Raw genomic sequence first — 25,026 nt, forward strand, 5'->3', positions numbered from 1 at the left:
CGCCCCCTCCAGGCCCCGCCCCTCCCCTCCCGGCCCGTCGGCCTCCGCGCCGCCCCTCGCACCTCCGCCGCTCCCCGCCCCGCCCCGCCCCGCCGCGCCCCGCCGCGCCCCGCCGCGCCCCGCCCCGCCCCGCCCGCGCCCGCGCCCGCGCCGTCCGGCTCGGCGTGCGTGCGGCCTCGCGGGGCCCTCCGCTGGCGTTGGCGCCCGGGCAGGCTGCGGAGCGAGGGCGGCCCCAGGCCCGGGTGGCGGAGCCGCGTTCCCACCCACGCGAGGTAGGGCCCGAGGGGCGGGGGCCGGGGCCTGCGGGGAGGTCCGGGCGCCTGCGGGCTGCGGCGTGCGGGCCCCGGGCTAACGGTCGCGGCCGCGTCCCTGCCGAGGGCAGCCGCCTCCTCCTGCGCCCGGCGCGGCTGGCGGGGGGCTCCGGGGGCGGGCGGCTGGGAGCCGCGGGCGCGCGCGCGTCCCGGGAGACAGCGCCCCCCGCCCCCGCTCCCACCCCCACCCCGCGCGCCCCGCCCCGCCCCGCAGGCTCCCCCGGAAGGCGGCGCGCGGGCCCCGCGAGCCCGGGTGTACCCGCCTGTTCCTCTCCCAGGTCGGAAGCGGCGTTGGACGCGATGGAAGGGGAGAGGCGGCCGGCGCCGCACGAGGGCCTGTTTGCCGACGGGCACCTGGTCCTGTGGACGCTGTGCTCGGTGCTGCTGCCGGTGTTCATCACCTTCTGGTGCAGCGTCCAGCGGTCGCGTCGCCAGCTGCACCGCAGGGACATCTTTCGCAAGAGCAAGCACGGCTGGCGCGACACGGACCTGTTCAGCCAGCCCACCTACTGCTGCGTGTGCGCGCAGCACATTCTGCTGGGCGCTTTCTGCGACTGCTGCGGGCTGCGCGTGGACGAGGGCTGCCTCAAGAAGGCCGACAAGCGCTTCCCGTGCAAGGAGATCATGCTCAAGAGTGACGCCAGGGCCCTGGACGCCATGCCCCACCACTGGATCCGAGGCAACGTGCCCCTGTGCAGCTACTGCGTGGTCTGCAAGCAGCAGTGCGGCAGCCAGCCCAAGCTCTGCGATTACAGGTGAGGCCTTTGTGGGTCCTCGCGGTCCCGGAATGCGTGCTAAGCGGCAGGATCCCCTGGAGCGGGCGCAGAGGCCTACCTTGACCTCTGCCAATGGCCTCCACTGCCCACTGAAAGGAAACAAGTTCATAAACGTCCCTGGTATCCGGCAGACAGGGCAGCTTTGCAGTGGTCATCCGCCTGGATGATACCTCCATCCCCTGCTCCTCAGCCCGCGTGCCCTTTTAGGTAATGACACTTGGGCCTTAATTCGGATCCAGAGATCTCCAAGTGCTGCATACTTCATAGCCACTGTGCGTGGTATTTTAGCGTTTATTCCTGTGGATTATCTCCATTTTACGTAAGGAACAACGAAGTATGGACACAGTTCGCTTTTCTCTGGACTCGTGAAACTGATCCTCCTCCGGGTGGTATTATAAATGGGCAGTGAAAACCAGTGTCCTTCCATGGCAGCCCTGGAAGCATCTTTTTCGAATATAGACATCCCCACTGTAGCGAAAGGTAACACTTAGAGGGGCTCTCCTTTTGTCACATGGCCTGGCAGGACATGTAGCATCTCAGACAAAAGTCTTTGGTTAAGCCAAAAATATTTTAGCAGCTTCTAAATACACACACGACAACACATTAATGTTCTTAAATACTATCTGAAAATAGGGGAAGATGCCCTTTGGTCTTGTTAGAGATTGGTAATGAGGGAGGCTGCTTCCGCAGATCATTTGATCTAACTCATTTTACAGTTAAGAGAATTATACGCAGTGGTAAAATAGACCTGCTCTCTGGGATTTGTAACCCCCAGGATAGGGTTAGGCATACCGACATGCCTAGCCTTGGCTCAGCCTTACGTCTGGACATCTTCATTGTTATGAGTTTTACTTCTGACAAGTGGAAAGGGCTCTAAACCTATTTAGAAACTAAAATAGAAACCTGACACTGGATGGCAAGTTACTTTTTTGTTTTTGTCTTTATTTTGTATTTTACTTCAAAATCTTTTTTTTTTTTTTTAACTTAGCATAAGCACTGTTAGGTCAACACCTATTTTTATACTTCAGATTTAGACTTAAGAAAAATTGTCAAAAATATGTTTTAAACAACTACAGAGTTTTATAACCATTGATTTTGTTATCTTTCAAATTTAGAAGTCCTTTTGGCATCAGTGAGAGCTAGGTTATAACCCAGCGTCTTTAAGTAAACTTTGTAATTCTCTCTGTAAGTCACCTTTAGCTTCAAAAGCTGGAATTAGTTGGAAAGAAGACATGACTTGCATCTTATTTCCTTCCCTTCTTTGTGTCTGCAGAATTAGATAAAAATGGATTCTATAAATATCTTAACTGTGCTTTAGATACTCCTTAACGAATAAGCCTAGTGCTCTGATCCTCCACCTGAATAATCTTAGAAACGTATTATCAGATCCAGTCCCTGCTCTACTTAAACCCTTTCAGTTGCTCTGGTCACTTACCCTGATGAACTTCCAGTGTAAACTTCAGGTGCTTAACACGGTACCCAGAGTCTCATGTGCTCTCTGGACCCCACCTGCATGATGAAATGCCAAGCTGGTTGTGGCTTCCTTAAAATATCAGACTCTTTCATTCTGCCCCTCCCTTTCTCAAGGCTGTCCTCCCCTGGGTAGCTTCTAGTTATCCTTAGGGACTCATCTCATGCCCTTTCCGCCAAGAACCCTTACCTGATCTTCTATTCACCCCCAAGCCCACATCTTTTCTTCTGGGTGATGACATTCTATCCTATATTTCAGTAGTTCTCAAAGTAGGTTCCCCAGACCAGCAGCATTAGCATCATTTGGAAACTTGGTAGAAATGTAAATTCTAGTGTTGCCAGATTAAGCAAACAAAACATTTGCAGTATTTGAGACAGACTTATACCTATTATACCTGATAAAAACTGTTTATCTGAAATTGAAATTTAACCAAACATCTTCTAGTTTCCTGGCAACCCTACTTCTACCCCAGACCCACTGAATCAGGAACTTGGCTTGGAGACCAGCAATCTTTGCTCTAGCAGGCCCTGCAGATAATTCTAAAGTTGAGGAGACACTGCTGTATTTATGTACGTTTCATAACATCAGCCTCTGTCCTTAGTGTTGTATCCTCCCCTTTGTGTGCAATGAATGTGAGGATAGATCTTTTCCTCACGAGGTTCTTCTTACCAGTTACTGAGCCATCTGTTCCCAGCATGCTAGAACCCCTCACTAATGGTAGAAACGATCTCTGTATAATTTAGGAAGTGTTTATTATTCCCATGGGGAAAAGAGCACAGTGTCCTGAATGTCCCGCAGTGTGCTGATTAATTTTAGCCAATAATCTTATGCAGGATTACTGTCTGCTATGACCTTCTGTAGGAATGAGATATTTCAGAAAAATAAACAAAATAAATATCTATTTAGAACCTTTAAACACAAGCCAGACTGTCCGTCTCTGGATTTTATCCAGCCGTGGTAAGCTCTATATCACAATCTAAGTAAGTACAAGACTTAAGAGAACTACATAGACTCAGGTAATAAGTGATTTTATCACACTGCAGTTAAGCTCTGCAGAATGAGTGACAAAGGCCCTTTAATTTACACTCATTAGGTCATTATTTAATTTTCACATAGCAAATACCCATTTTGTGCCAGGCACTGTGCCAGATTCTACTTTCCCTGTAGGCTTTTTCTCTTGTGAGTATATTCTCCCATCCACCCCAACCACTATAATGTGTTTCTGCACCTGGTGTCTCACACGCCTTCCTGGTCTTCCTTTTTTCCTTCCCACTTCTCTTCTGACTAAAATAGGGAATTATAAGTATTCATTACATTTTTTTAAATAAACCTTTGTTCCCCATAGTATGCCATCTCTTATTAGGAAAACTTAAGGTACCTTTTTATTTATACGACCTTTTCATTACATCCTGTCACTGCATGCCCCCTTCCTCCCCCGCACGTGTGGGCTCTGGCGCACAAACACGCTGATTAATGAAACAAAGCTTCTGACTTTTAGCAGGTAATTACATCGACTACTTCAGTCTTGGCTTTGATCTTAAACTTTATGTTTCTGTGTTCTCTTGGTATGTATTTATTCATTTCATTCATTATCTGAAACAGTGAAAAGGTACCAGATCACCTTCTAGAGCAGAGGCAGACAAACTTTCTATAAAGAGCCAAAACTAAGTATTTTAGGCTTTGCAGACCATTACTTAACTCACTGTCCATCATAATATAAAACCAGCCCTAGACAGTACATAAACGAAAGGGTGTTGCTGAAGTATTGGAAGGTAAAAATCTCATAAAGTCTCTAATACTTTTAAATGATTCAGCAGTATATGAGTTCACATCAAAAGAGGTAAAGCAATTGTGGGAAAAAAAGATTAAGGATCAGAGTGAAGGGTTGGCTTAAGGTCATTTTGCTATCTTTTTGACTTCTATGTAGGTTTAAAATTTTTCAAAGTAAACAGATAAGCAGTTAGTCAATGACATGATTGTTGAAACTAAAACATCAGGATATTTGTAGTGTCTTATTCTCCCATCAGGTTTGAAATCTAGATTAAACCCTAATAACAAAATAAAGAAACCAGTCCCAATTTTTTTAGTTGTAAGGAAAAGTCTAATGTTTCATAGCTTGCAAGCATTTGGCTCTAGCTTTACAGAGCCAAGGCTGATAATAGCCATCATTTTAGTTAAAAGAATCTGTTGTGAAATTTATGAGAATGTAGTAAATGATAAAGGTGTCCCAAATCAGCTGGGATAGAAAAGATTATGAATTGTGCTGGGACAGGTACTCTTTGGGGGGGAAAAGAAGCGAGATTTTTGGGATGCCTGAGTGGCTCATCAACGGTTGAGCGTCTGCCTTTGGCTCAGGGCACGATCCCAGAGTCCCTGGATCAAGTCCCACATCGGGCTCCCTGCATGGAGTCTGCTTCTCCCTCTGCCTATGTCTCTGCCTCTCTCTCTCTCTGTCTCTCATGAATAAATAGATGAAATCTTAAAAAAAAAAAAAAAAAAAAGATTTTCGTATCATACTATATACCAAAATAAACACTAGATATATTAAAGCAGGGGCTCTTAGTTCATAGATGAATAAGGTTCCAAGAAACCTAGACACTTCCATGAGTTTCTCAGTGGAACCTCTAGCCCCAGAAGCAGCACGGTAATTAAAGACATAGATAGATATGGGGGCACCTGGGTGGCTCAGTCAGTTAAGCATCTGCCTTTGGCTCAGGTCATGATCTCCAGATCCTGGAAACAAGCCCCCACATTGAGCCCCCCCCATCAGGCTCCCTGCTCAGTGGGGAGTCTGCTTCTCCCTCTGCCCCTCCCCCTGCTTATGTGTACGCTTTCTCTCTCTTTCTCTCTGACTCTTCTGACTAAAATTCCAAATCTTTTTTTAAAAAGATGTAAGTATGAAAACTGAATGGGTGGGATGGGGGTTTAGCGGAATAACGATAGGCAAGTGTCTTTTTGGAAATGGTGAAGGACTTCAGGGCATAAAAACATTTAAATAAACCACAGAGGGAAAGAGATCTATCAAGAAATATTTTTTTTTAAAGATTTCATTTATTTATTCATGAGAGACAGAGAGAGAGAGAGGCAGAGACTGAGGCAGAGGGAGAAGCATCTCCATGCAGGGAGCCCGACATGGGACTCTATTCTAAACTGCTGAGCCACACAGGCTGCCCAAGAGATAAATTTTTTTTTAAGATTTTATTTATTTATTCATGAGATGCAGAGAGAGAGAGAGAGAGGCAGAGACACAGCAAAGGGAAGAGCAGGCTCCATGTAGGGAGCCCAATACAAAACTCGATCCCGGGACTCCAGGATCATGTCCTGGGCTGAAGGCAGACACTTAACCGCTGAGCCACCCAGGCGACCCTCAAAAGTAAATTTAAAAGAAAACTGAAAAAAAAAAAAAAAAAACCCTGAAACAAATTTGCAATAAATGTGACAGAAGGGGTTGATATCCTGCATAAGTAAAAAGTACATGCAATTATTAAAAGTTAGTAAAAGATGAATATGGGTCATGAGTCAATTCGCAGAAGCAGGCAGAAAAATATACAGCTTCACTAATGATCAAAGACCCCCCAAATTAAAACAAAAGTCTTCTATCCAATTATCAAAGAAAACATTTAAAACACTAATGCGCAGGATTAGCAAGTGTTAGATATGATGAACATCTCCATGCACTGAAAACAAGGACACTAGACAGTCTATCAGTGACTATATTGTATATTTAAAATGAATGTACAGGGCAGCCCTGGTGGCGCAGTGGTTTAGTGCTGCAGGGTGTGATCCTGGAGACCCCGGATCAAGTCCCACGTTGAGCTCCTTGCATGGAGCCTGCTTCTCCCTCTGCCTGTGTCTCTACCTCTCTCTCTCTCTGTGTGTCTCTCATGAATAAATAAATAAAATCTTTATAAAAATAAAAAAAAATAAAATGAATGTACATATTATGTGTCAACTATACTCAAAAAATTATGAAAGAATTATTAAAGAAAAAAATCTTAGGAAAATTCATGCCCTTTGAGCAGGAAATTGACGTCTAGGATTCCAGAGAAATAATCTCATTTCTGTTTATGGTAGTTCATCATGTTGTTTATACTTAGAAAAATAAATTATCTAAATGTCTCGTACAGGAGACTATAGAGTAAAAAAAAGTGAATGTTCTTCTTACCCCTGAGTCCCACATTTCTTACTGGAGGACACCTATGTGAAATAATTCAGGGGTACTCTTTCAGGTTATTTTCAATAACAATATCCTCTTTTTTGGGATCCCTGGGTAGCGCAGCGGTTTGGCGCCTGCCTTTGGCCCAGGGCGCAATCCTGGAGACCCGGGATCGAATCCCATGTTGGGCTCCCGGTGCATGGAGCCTGCTTCTCCCTCTGCCTTTATCTCTGCCTTGTCTCTGTCTCTCTCTATATATATGACTATCATAAATAAATAATTAAAAAATTTTTTTTAAATAAATAAATAAATAAATAAAGTTAATACCACAGTAGATGGAGTTGGTATACTTTGCAGTACACATGTATTGTGGTTTCTCAGGCTTTGTTTAAAAGCAAGTATAAACAAAACATATGCAGGTTATTTTATAGTTTCTAACAAATAATGCAGATAACACTGCTTTCAGCAGCAAATAGGATTCCTGAGTAAATAGCAGTAATCACTTGGCAAATCTGAACATCCACTGGAAAAAAACAACCTTAAAATAGAAGTGCAAAAGGGTGACCTTGGGCAAAAACCTTTTATCCTCTTTTTTTTTAATTACTCATTTAATTATAACCATTATTTTCTGTCAGCCTGCTTTTGTCTATACAGTCAGCTCTGCCTTATTTGTGAGTGGATTAAATTCTTAGCAGATTAATAATGGAAACCCGGGACCTTTTCCAGCACTATTCTGTTTATTTCACACACAACGCCCATCCAGAGGTAAATCTGAATATAAATGTCTTCTGCCTGTATTTCAAATGCAATATATAGACTAGTTTTGTATTAACTGCCAACAAGAAATTGACTATCTTACTCTACTTACTAGACTGTTCAAGGATGTCCTAACTTAGGAGGTTTTCAAACTGGACCCAGGCCAGTGGAGCATTTCATTAAGCAGGAAGGACTTTTAGGCCTCACAAACATATTTCAACCAAAACACAAATAATTGGGCAGCCCCAGTGGTGCAGCGGTTTAGCGCTGCCTGCAGCCTGGGGTGTGATCCTGGAGACCCTGGATCGAGTCCCATGTCGGGCTCCCTGCATGGAGCCCTCTGCCTGTGCCTCTGCCGCTTTCTCTCTCTCTCTGTCTCTATGAATAAATAAATAAAATCTTTAAAAAAAAAACACAAATAATTCAGATTCAGAACCACTGTCGTAGACCCAGTTTTTTTGTTTATGTGGATTATGTCTACTGGCATTTCCATGTTTTACATTAAAACTGAGAAATTGTTTAAATATTCCTTTTTAAAGTAACATAATATTTTTATGAAAAAGAAATGAAACTTGAGAAGAGTGACACTGTTTTACTTTTTTTGGTACATTTCTTTGGCTTAGAGGCCACCTACATACTCCTGTCTGCTTCTGCATTGGGTCTGCACACTCCTGAGAGAAGGAAAATGGAATAGCATCTTGGTATTACTATTAAAGTGATTTTTTTTTTTAAGTTGGCTCCACACCGGGCACGGAGGCTAACATGGAGCCAGAACTCATGACCCCAAGGTCAAGACCTGAGCTGACATCAAGAGTCAGACACTTAACTGACTGAGCCACCCAGGTGCCCCTTATTATTAAAGTGATTTTAACCTCAGAGTCGTCTTGGAACGATCTTTGGGGGCCCTGGACCACACTTTAAAAACCACTGTTAGATTGCACTGCCAAGTATATTCAAACTTGATCACTCCTTTTCACTATGCAGGCAGTTACAAATCTTTTATTTAGTAGATTTTATGTTCTAATAATGATGAGATTACTATTAATTTTTTTTACAGCAACAATCTGTTTACACATCAGTGAAATTATGGTTTAAAATTAATTATTGTCTTAGTTTCTTTCTTCCCACAGGTGCATTTGGTGTCAGAAAACAGTACATGACGAGTGCATGAAAAATAGCTTGAAGAATGAAAAATGTGATTTTGGAGAATTCAGAAACCTCATCATCCCCCCAAGTTATTTGACTTCTATCAATCAGATGCGTAAAGACAAAAAAACGGATTATGCAGTGGTAATTAGAGTTCATTTTTCCTTATGTAATTGATTTTCACAAGTCATTGAAGTCAGTGTGCAACAAGTGTGGGGCATTGAGGGAAGAATCACTATGGTGAGCTGTAGAACCCCGCCTAGTGGTCAGGGATGTGCCACAGGGTTTGGCTCTGGAGCGCTTTCATGTTGAAAGGGAAATTGGAAATGTTCTCTTACTGGTTTCTCAGTCAGTGCCTGCATCTGAATCACACGGGGAGCTTTTTGAGAATAAATTCCCAAGCGTGTCCCCCCCCCCCCCCCCCCCCCCCCCGCGCCGCCATCACCAGGTTTGGTTTAGTGGGTGGAAGGCAGGTCCCAGGAATCTGTATTTCTTTAGGGTCCTCAGATAGCTCTGATAAACATCCAGCTTTGAAATTCTTTATTACTATCTGTGAAAAGAAAACATGGATTTTCCTCACACGTTATTCTAACCGAATTTTTTATTTGGAACTTTATGTAATGTGCCTAAAGATAGATTTACCTTGCACATTAGATGCTCCTTACAAATAATTTGAACATTAAAGGTGTTAACGCTTTGCAGGATATATGTGTATGGAAACTGATGTAAATGTATCTCTCAGTCTTTATGTAGTTCTTAAGGGATAACTTTAAAAATCTGCATTTATTTCCTACTTAAATATGCCAAAATAATTGAACTATTTTATTTTGAAATTATATTTTATGTCTTTTCCAAGTTAGGATTTTATATCTTAAATGTCATCTTTGTCAGTATTCCTGCTGAAGAAAAAGACATTTTAAAATTTTAAAACAGTGGGACGCCTGGGTGGCTCAGTGGGTTGAACATCCAAGTCCTGGTTTTGGCTCTGGTCATGATCTCAGGGTCCTGAGCCTGGGCTCCTCCCTCAGCATGGAGTTTGCTTGTCCCTCTCGTTCTGCCCTGGGCTTCCCCCAGCTCACACATGCTCACTTGCTCTCTAAAATAATTTTTTTCTTAATTAAGGCATTATGTGGGATCCCTGGGTGGCGCAGCGGTTTGGCGCCTGCCTTTGGCCCAGGGCGCGATCCTGGAGACCTGGGATCGAATCCCATATCAGGCTCCCGGTGCATGGAGCCTGCTTCTCCCTCCGCCTGTGTCTCTGCCTCTCTCTCTCTCTGTGACTATCATAAATAAATAAAAATTAAAAAAAAAAATTAAGGCATTATGTTTAATGTTATACATGTTTTTTTAAATATACAGTCCCTTAATATGTCTGAATTCAATCTGAGACCCTGCAGGATGAGAAATGGTAAGTAAGGCCAGGAAGCATCTCCATTCAGGTTTACATCCACAAGGAGAAGGGAGAGGGAAGAAATGGATTGGTTAAAAGAACATGAATCTCATTTGACTTTGGCCTTTGTGCAAATCTGAATTCTTAAAACTAATTTTGAGTACCCCATTTAAAAAAAAGGTTTTTTTAATAAAAAAAAAAAAAAACCCTTGCAAACTAAAATACATTAGAATACATCCAGAAAAGGACAAAGTAAGAGAGCAGAGAAAATCTGTCTATTCTGTGAACAGTTGAAAGAACTTAAAATGGATCACCTAGAAGACAAGGCTCATAAAAGATACAATGCTTCAGGTGTTGGAGCAGAAGTTTTGTGGAAGAACAAATAAAACTATTTCTGGTTGCTCTAGGAAGCAAAATTAGAACAATAAAGAGACATTATTGAAAGATTTTTAACTCCGTTTAAGTCAAACTTCCTAATAATTTGAGTTAATAGTGGAATGGGCTACCTTGTTAGTTCCTTCTTATTATTTAGGCATCACCCAGGTGACTTATCTAGAATAATGGAGAAGAGAATTAAGACATAAGTACAAGTTGAATTATTATCTCTGAGTTCACTTTCCATTCCTAGAATTCTTTGATTTATACATTGTATTCATTGTGCTGGGATAGTTGTTTTTCTCCCAGCAAATTTACAGCACCCATTACCAAGAAATGAAAATTTTATTGCTCAGTATCTTTGAGATATTAAACCCTTTTCACTTACATTAATTTTTTTTAGCTAGCCTCTAAGCTTGGAAAGCAGTGGACCCCATTAATAATCCTGGCCAACTCTCGTAGTGGAACTAACATGGGAGAAGGGCTGCTGGGAGAATTTAGGATCCTCCTAAACCCAGTCCAGGTAATGAAAGAGAAAAGCTTCTGTCTATATTAATCTTGTCATGTTTAGCTTTTCATTTTCCCTAAATTGTAGTGGTGGTTAATGCTTTAAACCAGTTGTCACTCTGTTATAGGAAAGAATTATAAGAGTATCAGACCATTTGAATATATGGAGAAAGGGTTTTCATGGTGGGGATATAAAATGGTGCATCCACTTAAGAAAACAGCACAGCAATTTCTTGAAAAGTTAAACAGAAATTCACCATACCACATAGCAATCCCATTTCTAGCAGACTGCCCAAGGGAAGTGAAAGCATAGGGGACATCCCACAAATACTTTTAATGCAGATGTTTTAATGCAGATGTTTTTAATGCAGATTAATACTTTTTAATGCAGATGCTGCAGATGCAGCAATATTCATAATAGCCAGAAAGTGGAAACAACCCAGCTGTCCATCAGCTGGCAAATTGGTAAGACCAAATTTGTACCTACACAAGGGAATATCAGTCAGCAATAAGAAGGGACAAAGTACTGATGCATACATGCTACCATGGGTAAACCTCAAAAACGTGCAAAGTGAGCCAAGTGCAAGGACCCATATAGTTTGGCTCCATTTATATAACCTGTCCAGAAAAGCCAGGAGCACAGAGACAAAGTTGGTGCGTGGCTGCCTGAAGCCAGGCAATGTGGGATCTTACATCCAGTGCTTGCATCCAGACACCAAGGGATCTTCTTAGAGCAGTGAAAATGTCCTGAACTGGATTGTAGTGGTGCTTGCACAACTCCATAAACTTACCAAAAATCACTTCATTGTCCACTTTCAGTGGGTTCATTTTAAATGAGAGTTTTGTTATATGTAACTTATACCTCAATTTAAAAAATAAGAATCAGGGCGCCTGGTAGCTCAGTTGGTGAAGCGTCTACCTTCAGCTCAGGTCATGATCTCAGGGTCCTGGGATAGAGTGCTGCATCAGGCTCCCCGTTCAGTGGGGAGCCTGCTTCTCCCTCTCACTGTGCCTGCTGTTTGTGTACTCCTCTGAAAGGAGCTTGTCCTCACAGATGGAGGACAATGTTGGATAAAAGTAATCTTTCCTTTTCTTTCATTTCTAGGTTTTCGATGTGACTAAAACTCCCCCAATCAAAGCCCTGCAGCTCTGTACTCTTCTCCCCTATCACTCAGCCCGAGTGCTTGTTTGCGGCGGGGATGGCACAGTGGGCTGGGTCCTGGACGCAGTGGATGAGATGAAGATGAAGGTATCTGTCTTTGAGACCTGTACGCCTCCTACAGCAGCAGCTCCGAAACAAGGGTTATGGTATTCGGGCTGCCTTTATTTCTACACTGAGGAGTGTTAGAAGACTTTACCGGTTTTGAATATAATGACTAAGCAGATCTCCTAACCTTCAGAAAAGCGACATATGGTTCAGTCTATGAGTTTTACCAAATACTGTTACCCTACAGATGGTCTGAAGAGAAGCCTCTCACCTGTATCTCTGGTTTTCTAGGGACAAGAAAAGTACATTCCACAGGTGGCAGTCCTGCCCTTGGGAACAGGCAACGATCTGTCCAACACCCTGGGCTGGGGCACGGGGTACGCAGGGGAGATCCCAGTTGCACAGGTCTTAAGAAACGTAATGGAAGCAGATGGAATTAAACTAGACAGGTGAGCAGTATTTCTCCTGAACAGTGGATTTCTGGAGCTTCAGGAATATCGTTTGGTTTAAAGATGAAGACTCGTGTGGTTATCGGATGTCATTTAAATGTACAAGATGGTGTTAGTTGTCCTCATCCACAGGCACTGGGCTTCTATTCTCTTGCTATCTACTGTGTTATTATTGGAAGGACTGGAGTCACGGAGGCTGGGGATATCCCTCAGAATTTGCATCGTCACTTAGGCGTGCTTATTTTTTCAAATCCTGTTTTCATAGAAGAACCTCATCTATAGGCATCCAGAATTGACTGGTAATAATTATAGTTAACTGGTGGTTAATTTAGTAATAATTACCTTTTTTTTTTTTTTGTAACTTTTGTTTTTTAGATGGAAAGTTCAAGTAACAAATAAAGGGTACTACAACTTAAGAAAACCCAAGGTATGTTTTTTGGGCCTCAGTAGCAGATGGTTCAGCAGACATGGGGGAGTGCCCCTTGTACACGTGTGGCCCAGTGCCGGGATGCAGAGACGTGGTGCTTATTACCTCCAGGGACTGCTCCCAGAGCAGAAGAGAAACCCACATGTTCAGCCCTCAAGTTGAACTGCAAAGAGGGCCATGGGGGAAAACACAGGGCAGGTGCACTTCTTACCTCCTCAGCAGATCAGGCAGGAAAGACTACAGCGGAAGTGATGTGTGCAGGGTCCTTACAAGGCAAACAGAATGTAGAGCAACAGAGAAAGGCACAAAAGGCTTTCCAGGCAGAGGAAGTAGATCCTACAGGTTGCAGATTCTGGGTAGCAACAACTACAGAGACAGTAGCTCAGTAGCTCTGTATTTTCCAGCAGATACTCTGAGGATGGAAAATAGCCTGGAAACTTGCACAAGGGCAAAACACTGGGACTCTCAGCAGGAAGACAGTTAAAGAATATTCTAGAGGTAGAATTGAGGGGCGATGTGGCAGCTGTTGGATATTAGGGAAAGAGAAGATAACACATTATACCATGTTTCTGGTTGTTTCAGCTGGATGTATGGAAATGACATTAACCAACCTAAGAAAAAGAGAAAGAGTTTCAGGTTTGAAGAAGAGGAAGATGAGTTAGATTTGGGGCACACCACCCTCGAGGCTGTGGCACATTGGATGCAAGTTGGAAGTGCAGGCTCCAGGCTCAGGAGCAAGAGACAGAGCTGAGATGGAGACTGAGGGGTTTTTGCAGGGTGGGAAGTAGATGAAGCAGGGACCCTGAGAGTTGCAATGAAAGTGAAAAGCACATGTGATGGGAACACAGGAGTGGAAAGCCTGGATGCAAAGTAGAGCTGTGCTAGACGAAAAGATCTGAGGTGTAGCATGTGAACCAGAAGAAATTCATATAGGTTGTTATTGGCCTTTGAACTGAAGCTTTATTTCTGGAAACTTCACTGGGTAGCATCAGCTCTAAGTGAAAAGTAACTGCAGAAAGTATTAAATTTTCACAAAGAACTAAAAGACTAAGATTTACATTTTTTACATATGTCATAGACTTAGACTGAAGCATAATCTGTTGCTTACTCTTACCCTTTTGCACAGGAATTCACAATGAACAACTATTTTTCTGTTGGACCTGATGCTCTCATGGCTCTCAATTTTCATGCTCATCGTGAGAAGGCACCATCTCTGTTTTCTAGCAGAATTCTTAATAAGGTGTGTTGGATAAAATAACATTTCCTGCTTATCACTGAAGGTACAGTAAAAATCAATAGTTCGATTCTATCTTGCACTCTTTCAAGTAGATTCAGATAGAACTTACTTATGGAAACATTTACTTGCTCTGTTTTGTGTAAGACTGTCAAATTAGATCCTTAAATGTATTTTATCAGAGTATTTTATAATTGTGACAAGCTTTCTAAAATTCACATTTTGCTTAGGTGACAACTAATGGAAGTTGGAAATGGAAAGACACATGTTGCTTATCTTATTTACGTAAATGTAAACTAAGGAAGAAAATTTTAGGCAGGAGAAAGTTTGGGTGAAGGCCTCAGTGGAAAAAACAGATTCCTGTAGCCTCAAAAAAAGTCCAAAATGCAGATGAAGTAAGAGAAGCAGCAATTTGTTTACTATGGCTTTTAACTATGATCATCACTCTAATTTCTAGTACCATTGATTCCTTCGGTGGAGGTTTGATTTTGGAATTTTTTTAATGACTTGATAATTAAGCAACAAGATGTGAAAATTAAATGCAAAACAGTTTTTCTCCTGGTTTTGTTTCACAGACATTTCAAATTTACAGAGTTCTTTCCTATTCATATAGTTACAGTGTTGCTGTTTGTATGATTAGTGATTAACATCTCAGAGCCTCCATCAAACTTCCTGTATCCAAAAGTGATTATAAAATGTTCACTAGAATGATCTGTATTCCTGTTTCAGTGAGTAACTCTACCTTAGGAAAAGGTAGAATTTTCTGATTTTAATATAGTATTTCTAAAAAAAAAATATATATATATATATAGTATTTCTTTGTAAAATGCAGCTTTTTGGATAAACTGAGAGAAAACATCACTTAGGCGAACCGCTCCCTCTCACATTCCCTGAAAAATGGACTAATTCAGCTCAAAAGTAATGGTGCCCATTATTCCCATGAGAATCTGGTCCATTCTAAGGAAACATGGCTCAGTGGTCATGTCAGGAAACTTTGGTCTTTGTCTTGCTTTCAGAGTTTGGTAGGTTGCTTTAATATCCCTTTTTCTGTCCATTTCTCATAGGCTGTTTACTTATTCTATGGAACCAAAGACTGTTTAGTGCAAGAATGTAAAGATTTGAATAAAAAAATTGAGGTAAGTTTTTAAAGTTTTAGGTGATCTGTGGGTTGTAAACTTTTTTTTTTTCTTTTAACAAAAGTGCTGAATTTTCTGTTAACATATTTCACTAACATACATGGAATATTTACTATGTGCCAGGTAATTTATTAAATGCTTTATATGCATTATCCCACTAAATTGTCACCACAACCCTATAGGGCAGGTACTTTTATATTCTCATTATGCAGAGGAGAAAACTGTGTGAAATTAAGTAATTTGCCCAAATTCACACAGTGTCCATCCATATACACCCATAATCAGGATCTGAACCCAAGTTTATCCACCTCCAGTCTGTTTAACTGATACTGAACAGCTTCCCTTCATACTGGATGACAGATGTGAAGCAACCTCACACAGTCCCTGACCCCATCAGTGACTCTCAGAGGAAGTTTAAACGCAAAGTTGAATTTATATTAGGTTGCGATGTGTATCTTTCTTCTATACTAAAGTAAAGATGATGTACAAGCAGTAAAAGTAGAATGTTAATGAGTGCTTATTGCTGCAGTATCCCTGACATCATGATATGGCAGTCTTTTTTTTTTTTTAATTTTTATTTATTTATGATAGTCACAAAGAGAGAGAGACAGAGACACAGGCAGAGGGAGAAGCAGGCTCCATGCACCGGGAGCCCGACGTGGGATTCGATCCCGGGTCTCCAGGATCGCGCCCTGGGCCAAAGGCAGGTGCTAAACCGCTGTGCCACCCAGGGATCCCCAAAGTCTTATATATATATTCCTTGCTTGCTTCCAGAAAGAATCTGTAATGGCTACCATACCAACAAAGACATTAAGCCAGAAAAGCCTAGAACTAGTAAAATAAGTAAAAGGAAAGCCAGGCAAACAGCTTGGGAAAAAGAAAAATAAGGGAATGTGAGGAGCCTGATGATATGTACCCGGAGGAAGGGCGTGGCGGTCAGGCTGATGCCGAGCTCACAGATTTTGCAGCCACGGCTCAGGATAGATGGCAAGATTTGCCATTAAAAAAAAAGGTTTTATCATCTTTCCTTTATCCTGGGCTCTGATAGCATTGGTAAAGTGAAGCAAACATGATAATACTTTATTTTTATGTGTCTGATATTTTATTTATACAAAAATTATTTGTGGGGGTGCCTGGCTGGCTCTGTCAGTTAAGCATCTGCTTTTGGCTCAAGTCATGATCCTGGGTCCTGGGATTGAGCGCCACATCTCAGCAGGGAGCCTGCTTCTCCCTTTCCTTCTGCCTGTCATTCTGCCTACTTGTGCTCTCTGTCAAATAAATAAGTAAAATATTACAAAAAAAAAAATTTACTTGTGAAGCCACCTATAAAATGCCAAGCACTGTCTTAGGTCCTGGAGATACAGTGATAAATCCCTCATTCTGGGCAGCCCGGGTGACTTAATGGTTCAGCGCCTGCCTTTGGCCCAGAGCATGATCCTGGAGACCCCAGATCGAGTCCCGCGTTGGGCTCCCAACATGGAGCCTGCTTCTCCCTCTCCCTGTCTCTGTGTGTGTGTGTGTGTGTGTGTGTCTCATTAATAAATAAATAAAAATCTTTTTAAAAAAAAATTAGGAAATTTGACAAGTCAGAGATAAATCAATCAATCAATCAATTCCTCATTCTCACTAAGGTTATGGTGTAGAGAGAAGGAAGATACTTAAACCATGCTGCAATACAGAATGAGGGATGATGTGATAAGGAAAGTATTTGATCTTAATAGAATAAGAGCAGCGCATAACCCAGAGGCTGGAGAAACTGTCTAGGGAAAGGGACCATACCAAGTCTTTCTTAAAGAAGTGACAAGGTGGAATCTGAAAATTAAGTAAGAGATAGCTAAGTGAAAAAAGGTGAAAATTGTTCTAGGCTGGGCAACGCTCTCAGATGGGTTTTGGGAGCTTTGTCCTCTATCATTCAGTAACCTTCACTCTTGCTCAGTCAACCTTTACTGCCGCCCCCCTCCAAAGAAAGAAGATTGTTCTAGGCTAAGAAGAACACGTGTAGAGATCCAGAGGGAAGAAAGAACGTGGTGTCTTTGAGTGAGTTGCTGGAGCATAGCTTGTGGCAGGGAGAGGGGCAAGAGCTGAGGCCAGATGACAGAGGGGCCATGCTGGCCTGTCAGAGAAGTTGGATTTTGTACTGAGCACGAATCAGGCACTGACAGGCTGTCATCGGGGATGGCATGTTTGCATTTTGTTAGTGCTCTGAGAGCGATGAGGAAGAGGAGAGACAGCTGGCGGGAGCACGTGGGGGAGGAGCTTGAGGAAGTGCCCGACTGGTTGTCAGTGGAAGTGAGGGAAATGGTAGCTACTTAGAAGTGGAGGGTGAAAGCGAAGTAGGCAAAGATGGCCCTATCTTTGTGGCTTAGGTTTTGGGGCCTGAAGCCTTCTCTCCTGGGAAGTAGGTGGTCAGGGCCGTAGAGAAGACGCTTCACATTAGCTCAGTGCCATGCATAGCAATTTCAAGGGCCGCAATTGGTTGAAGTGTTTTATGGGCAGTAGGATACACAGTTCTGGCCCAGTGCTTTTCCTGGCCCAGTGAGCTAGAGCTAGCAGCCCCGGGATGGCAGTTAACGACATGGCAGTGGCTGAGCTTCTCCTCCATAGTCTGCAGCCTGAGAAGAGTGTGGAGCCTTGGACATAGCCAACCTGAGGCAGGAGGTGGGGCTGTCAGTATTGTCTGAGAAGGACCACCCCAGGAAGGAGAGTCTGGCTTCCAGAAGCAAAGGAAGGGAGTAGTTCCGGTGCCACGGCAAATCAGAAGAGGCCGGAAAAAAGATACTGAGATTTAACAAAAACTGTGCCATTTTAACCTTAGTAAAAAAAAAAAAAAAAAAAAATGAGGGATGCCTAGGTGGCTCAGCGGTTAAGTGCCTGCCTTCAGCTCAGGGCATGATTCTGGAGTGCCAGGATCAAGTCCCACATCGGGCTCCCTGCATGGAGTCTGCTTCTCCCTCTGCCTCTCTCTCTCTGTGTCTCTCATGAATAAATAGATAAAATCCTAAAAAAAAAAAAAATGTTACCATTAATGTATTATAATAACCACTGAATAGGAAGGCAGATTCCTTGGTGGGGGGGGCTGGGGGGTTGGGGGGCGGGTAGGAAGGAATCTGTTACACGTGCGTCTCTCACACCCTACATGTATGGAAATGGATGTGAATCCTGAGTGGATATGTCTGGAAATAGCATGCCTCATAGTAACTAACTCCTCGGATTTCTTTAAAGCTAGAACTGGATGGCGAGCGAGTAGAACTGCCTAACCTGGAAGGTATTATAGTTCTGAACATCGGATACTGGGGCGGTGGCTGCAGACTGTGGGAAGGGATGGGAGACGAGACTTACCCTCTAGCCAGGTGGGTACACTTGTGGTCACTTTTGATATGTCATGTTCCCTCATTCTCTATAAACTGTTAATATTTTGTGTTCAAAATTTTTCGTTTTTCCATACCTCATTAATACGAATATTTAATAAGTCAGTTGTCCACCTTGATGAAAACGTTGTTGTCCTAACATGGCTGGTTGTATTTCATGGCATCACCTAATCGGTGTTTCCTTTTTCCACCCGTAGGCATGACGACGGTTTGCTGGAGGTCGTTGGAGTGTACGGGTCTTTCCACTGCGCTCAGATTCAAGTGAAACTGGCAAACCCTTTCCGAATAGGACAAGCGCACACGGTGCGGGTAGGTGGAATGTTGCTCTGTGTTTCATCTGTACGTAGGCTCATGGTCTGAGTCCATTTCTAAGCCACTGCTGCGTTAGAAGATCTGCACACTATAGCTTCCCTTGAAGGGTGCTCTACAGCCTGCACTGTTGTTCAGCCTCTGCTGAAGGATTGGGTGTGAGAGGGAAGAGACAGGAAGTGTAGAAGAAACAAAGCTTTCAGTGGAAAAGAATCCCTTAAACCATTGATGACCAAAGATAAATTCAGATTAATTTTGTAAGAACGAAAGGCTAAGAACTCCCTGAGAAAGGTTAAGGGGCTGTGGATGGTAGTATTAAGGAGGACCTCCTTCTGAACTTTTGGGGGCTGACTTTTGTCTAATTATCTCCCCCATACCAGTTGATTTTGAAGTGCTCGATGATGCCCATGCAGGTAGATGGGGAGCCATGGGCCCAGGGGCCCTGCACCGTCACCATAACTCACAAGACACACGCACTGATGTTGTATTTCTCCGGAGAACAGACAGATGATGACATCTCCAGTACTTCAGATCAAGAGGACATAAAGGAAACTGAGTAGGCGGATGAGGAAATGAAAGAGTAAAATCCTCACCAACAAATAGATACATAGTCATCCGGAAGTTAGAAATTCTCTACCAACTGTTTAATCTTAATTTCACCAGTAGCATAATGGGGATACATTTATGTAAATAGCATTTCCCAGACAGCCAAATTTCCAGTTGATTACAGATGCCTGTTCCTTTTTCAGCAGAACGCCCTATTCATAATGCACTAACTTTAAAAAGTCACAGAATGTTAATTACTTGAAGGTGAAGTGTTTCTCGTGGCTTTATGTTGGAGAATGGGCCTTGCTCTGAGGCATGCACCCTCATTCCTTATTCTTGAGCACACATTTGATGGACATGTTACCCATCCAGCAAGATATAGGTGGAAAAATCATTGCCATCTTAATTCTTAATGTGTGACACCATAACATTTTTAAATAATTAACCTACTTTTTTGAAAGGATATGCTTAGTGTCAAACCAGCATGGTTAATGCAGGGCCTCCTCCTGCAGCTTGCCCCTGAACACTTCCTGCCTCCCAACACTGAGTGGATCTGTAAGGATCTATTTCCAGGAAACCTAAAAGGACAAGTGTTAAAGACGATACTTAAATGTTTTGTTATAATTTTTATCTTGAGAGCATTTTCAGACCCCCAAATGTTGTTCGGTTAATCTTATTAATGAACACGTTGAACTGAAATTCAGCATCTCATTTATGACCACGTGTAGCCAGCAGACAGTCAGATAGGTGAGATGGTAAAGATGAACATTCAGAGCACTTTGGATTGAAAGGGTTTCTGAGTTGGACTGTTGACCAGTTTCTCCTGAGTAAAAGACAGTATCAACAGTTCAAAAAAAGTACTGCAGAAAATTTGTCATAGTAATTGTTCAAAAAAAAGTTCAGTCATGATTACTAACTTCTAAAAGTCCAGTGGTCTTGTAGTATTTTGAAGTACAGTAGTTTTTGATATCCAAAGTACTTAACAGAAATTTCCCTTAGGGAAGTGGACAGATTCCTGTGCTAAGATGTTTATATTTATTTATTTTAAAATGAGAGAGATATTTTTTTATTTATTTATTTTCTTCGTTGTGGTATATTTGTGGTTAGTGTTTACAATACATGGCTTTATTTAATATGTTAAACTTATCACATAGTCATAATTAGAAATGTAGCCTATTGACTAAGTAATTAAAACCCATAATTTAATTCTCCTGGCATATATATTACCCAGATAATCTCATTTTCCAAAAATATTACTCAATATTTTTTAAAAAGAGGGTAATGAAAGCACTGGCAAACAACTTTTGCATAACTGAAAGTTTTGTTTCATTGTTTTTATTTGACCCTCATTTGCCAAAAACTTGTGGAAGGGCTAGTCTCATGGTTCACCATTAGAGGGCGCTCTTCTGGTGTGAACCAGCCTGGTGTTTTTCTAACAAATGGCCCATTTTGTGGGCTTGGTGGTCTTTCATGACATTCATCTCTGAAAGACTAGACTGTATCTCCCAAAACAATACTAACCTTCTTTAGGGATCCGTTTTGGATCTGTCATCCGTGAATTGCCATAAACTTAAATTTCATTGATCCTCAGGCTGGGGCCATGTTTTGAAGGAAAAAAGGATACAGTAGTCAGTGCATTATATATATATAAAATACTTTTATTCGGCTTAAGTTAACCTCTTCCAGATCTCAACAGGAGATGTTAAATTCTAGTATTGAAAGATTTTGTGAGTAAATCTGTTTTCACCTTTTTCATACGCCTTTGTCGAGGTTGGTGGGAGAGTTTTATAGATTTTCTTTTATGGACTGATCATGTTTTGAGTATAGTGAATTTTATTCCTTAACTCATGGTCAACATTGTTACAGATACCACATTTTATAAATACACTGTTAAATTCACTTTGCTTTAGGCTGTAATTTATCTATAATATAATTCCATAATGCTAATTATAGAATCAAAGTAGTTAGTTTGGGATATCAGAATTAAAATAATCAAAATAACTAGTTTTTTTTTAACCGTTAAAACTATACCCTAACCCTGATGTTACATTGGACTTACAACAGGTTTATGTATAACACCCTTGTGTATTTAAACAAATTTTTTCAATTTTCATAATCCAGTAAGGTTTTTTTCCCCTACTGACCATTCAAGAAGTTTTTCTGTTGCTTTATTCAGTCATTCAGACTTCATTTTCATCTAGGAAAGTTATTTCTGAATATCATTATCATAAAGTACCATTTTAGCAAAGCCCTTTTACTTTTTAGGTACATTTACCCAGCATTTCAAATAAATGGATAGGCACATGTCTTGTTTTAAATAAGGGCAGTTTACAAGGCTCATGTTTGCAAGTTATATATTAGAGTAGCAGATGTCAACATTACCAGGGATTCTGTACTTTCCAAAAATAACTTGCCATGATATTTTCCTGTTCATTTTAAAGTGTCTTGACTTAAACATAATAGCAAATTCTACATTCTCAGGAAGAAATACACGAAGTAAAGCATATCTCCTTGTCTGTTTTTAGATTTCTCTCCTTTACCGTCCTAGTACATTCCTAATTCCTTAAACTTAGTGGCTTAAACACTGAATACCTGGCAGCTCCTAGGGATCCCTCCAGTAGATGGTGATAATTTTCAGTGCTTTGTTATGTTTAGCAGAAATCAAACTGACTTGTGTTTTAAAATACAGGTTGTCTCATAGGGAGATTACGTGATCTTAAATGAGTTTTAGGTTTTCTGTAACAATTAGCTGTGAACTCTTAATGTAGCTAATGTTTATAAAAATTTTATAGTCAAAATTATTTATTTTTATTTTTGTAGGGTGTGTCAAAACATGTAGTATTTGCTTTTTGAAATATGTTTGCCTAGAGTTGTAAAATATTCTGTGACTCAGAAATTGTAAAGTCCTTTTGGCATTGTAAAAATTAATACTACCAGCATGTCAAAAGAAAAATGGTTTGCATTTGTAATATAAAGTAAAATTGTATTTACTGTATATTATGGAATTTTAAATTTGCACTAAATAGAAGACTTTAAAGGTTATATTAATTTACAGATTCACGTGGATCCGAATTCATAATTTGTACTTGTTTGGCCAAAAAGGTCAACAGAATAGGTGATAATTTTGTGTGGTTTTTTTCCTTGAAATGATAATATTGAAGCAAGAACCAGCACTTTATATTCAGAATTTTTTTTAATTCTACCTAATTTGGAACAATAGAATATAGGTAGATTTATCTAAAAAAAATATCTAGGAATTTAAGAAGAAAAAACAGTGGTGTTACTCTGTCCCAATCTGAATGAAGGTATGTTCCCAGCAACAAGATGGAAGAGGTGGTTTTGGTTTTTTTGTTTTGTTTTGTTTTGGTTTTAAAGTTTGTCCCTACTTTCTCAAATTTTCCCTTTAAGGCCTATCTCCTGTTTCTCAGACTGTGATCTACGGGTGGTCTGCAGCATCAGAAGCCCCTGGGGAGCTGACTGACTCTGATGCTGAAGCCCAGCCTCTGACTTGAATCAGTGTTTCAGGAGATGGGACATAGGCATCTCTGGCTTTATTCACAAGGACCTTGAGTGCTCCTGATGCACACTGAAAAAAAATTTTTTTAAGATTTTTATTTATTCAGGAGAGAGACAGAGAGAGAGAGAGACGCAGAGACACAGGCAGAGGGAGAAGCAGGCTCCATGCAGGGACCCTGACATGGGACTCGATCCCTGGTCTCCAGGATCAGGCCCCAGGCTGAAGGCGGCGCTAAACCGCTGAGCCACCAGGGATGCCCTGAAATTTTTAAACCTACTGGCCCATACCGTACCTCATGTTGGCTTCTGTTGAATCAATACCCTGCAGACAAATCGAATTAATTGGATGTTCTTAAAATTGTCTAAGAAAAATTTTAGGAAGGGAGATTCCACTAACTGCTTTCTCCCCCCCCCCCCCCCCCAGATCATTCTTCTAAAGGAATTCTATGAACAGTTTGTTCATATCCTATCCAAATTAATCTATCCGACTGCTTAAAAATTGGTAGCCTCAGATCCTTCTATGGAAATCGGTTTTGGACTGTGATCCATGGAAGCTTAGAGCACAAGCAGTGCTCAGGGATCAGTGGAGTAGACCCCCTCAGAGCTCCTGCTTTCTCTCTTCATTCGGCACAGCCCCCTGCTGGATGCTGCTTAAAATAAGTTTCCGTAGATAAAATCCTTCCTCTTCTTGAAAAAAAGGATTCCACTGTATTTTTTTTAAGGGTTTAGAAGCCACTACTCTGACGACTTTTGTCACCTGGTTAATTTTCTGCTGATTTGTACATATTCAGAAACCTCATGTTTTTTGGTGGAAAATATTTTGGAGGTCTTGGTTGCTGCTTGGAATATGACAACTTGGCTATTTCAAAGTTTTAAAGGCATTTTGTTGAATAGTAAAGCACTGGCTTAACCTCTGTTCCTCATGTTTCTAATTTTAGTGAAGAAATGGTCTGAGAATCCAGTTAGTTTTAGTTCTGACGGTGTGCACGTGCGCGCGCACACACACACACACTTACTCCCAAGGCCCTGACTGTAGTCTGTGTGTGAGGCTCACAGGAATATCAAAAAGGTACATTCCAAGGATCTGGAGAAAGAATCCAAAAATGTCACTGTCTCATACAGAAGTTCACAAAACTTAAATGATTGAAGTTAGTCATCTCCAGAAACGTCTGAAGAAAGTGAGTCACCTAGAAGCTGCAGATTCAAGCACATTGCTGACACCAGGCACTTCCTCAGTTTCTGCTGGGGCCTGGGCTGCCTCCCCATGAAAGGGAAGCATGCATACACAGGCACTGAGCAGGATAGACCATAGAAGTTGCCACAGTGTGGTGCTTTTTGGTGACCAGTGTGGGGAGTTGAAGAGGAGAGCTGGGAAGTTAGATTGCTGTCCTTGTTCCCCTCACACTGTCCAGACTAACAGGGCATCTGACGGATCCGTCAGATGCCCAGACCATGCCATGTATGAAAACATTCCTGCTGGAAGGGCAGCCGTGCTAGTGTCAGAGGACGGTGGCTCATCAGAACATCTGATCTTGTTCCTCTAGTTCTGGGCCTGGCAGTCTCTCTGTAGAATGGTTGGCTTGAATGAGCCCTACAGATAGGGCGCACTCTGGTTTGTAATTCTATTTTATACAAGTCTAGAGCAGCCTGGATCCTTGGCCCTGATCACTGGCAGGTAAGCTGGCGGCACTTGCTCTCGGAGCCCAGAGCGTCAGCACTTGGGATGGCCCCGCCGACACAGCCCACCGGCCCTGTGCACTTTCTCCCCCACCCCCGGCCCCAGGGCCACAGACCTACCACTTAACTACCCTGCTGTACTTGCCTTTGTTGCATTTGCTCTGTATTGTTGTGGTTGATGCCTACAGACAGAGAAATGGAATTAAAACATTTGATATGTTGAAAACGTTTGCTTGTTTTTTAATAAAATTTAAAGTTCACTCCAAAAA

General features: G+C 41.9%; 1 protein-coding gene across 1 annotated transcript; it reads left to right on the forward strand.

Annotated features, from left to right (window-relative positions):
* The first annotated feature begins 132 nt into the window (after positions 1-132).
* Positions 133-25,026, forward strand: DGKE (diacylglycerol kinase epsilon). The gene is made up of 12 exons (XM_072747538.1): positions 133-272; positions 590-1,066; positions 8,601-8,760; positions 10,785-10,904; positions 11,994-12,137; positions 12,387-12,544; positions 12,920-12,971; positions 14,098-14,211; positions 15,270-15,341; positions 18,564-18,691; positions 18,907-19,018; positions 19,399-25,026. The coding sequence occupies exons 2-12, from the start codon at positions 612-614 to the stop codon at positions 19,576-19,578; spliced, it is 1,695 nt and encodes a 564-aa protein (XP_072603639.1). The 5' UTR covers positions 133-272; positions 590-611; the 3' UTR covers positions 19,579-25,026.

Source organism: Vulpes vulpes, chromosome 2, assembly GCF_048418805.1.
Source record: "Vulpes vulpes isolate BD-2025 chromosome 2, VulVul3, whole genome shotgun sequence".
In the NCBI taxonomy this organism is placed as follows: domain Eukaryota; kingdom Metazoa; phylum Chordata; class Mammalia; order Carnivora; family Canidae; genus Vulpes; species Vulpes vulpes.

Bases quoted from the DNA above. Each gene is read 5' to 3' on its own strand.
- DGKE (XM_072747538.1), top strand. From the start codon at position 612: ATGGAAGGGGAGAGGCGGCCGGCGCCGCACGAGGGCCTGTTTGCCGAC. The intron at 12,138-12,386 runs GTATCTGTCTTT...CTGGTTTTCTAG, and splicing joins TGGATGAGATGAAGATGAAG to GGACAAGAAAAGTACATTCC. The intron at 15,342-18,563 runs GTAAGTTTTTAA...ATTTCTTTAAAG, and splicing joins ATTTGAATAAAAAAATTGAG to CTAGAACTGGATGGCGAGCG.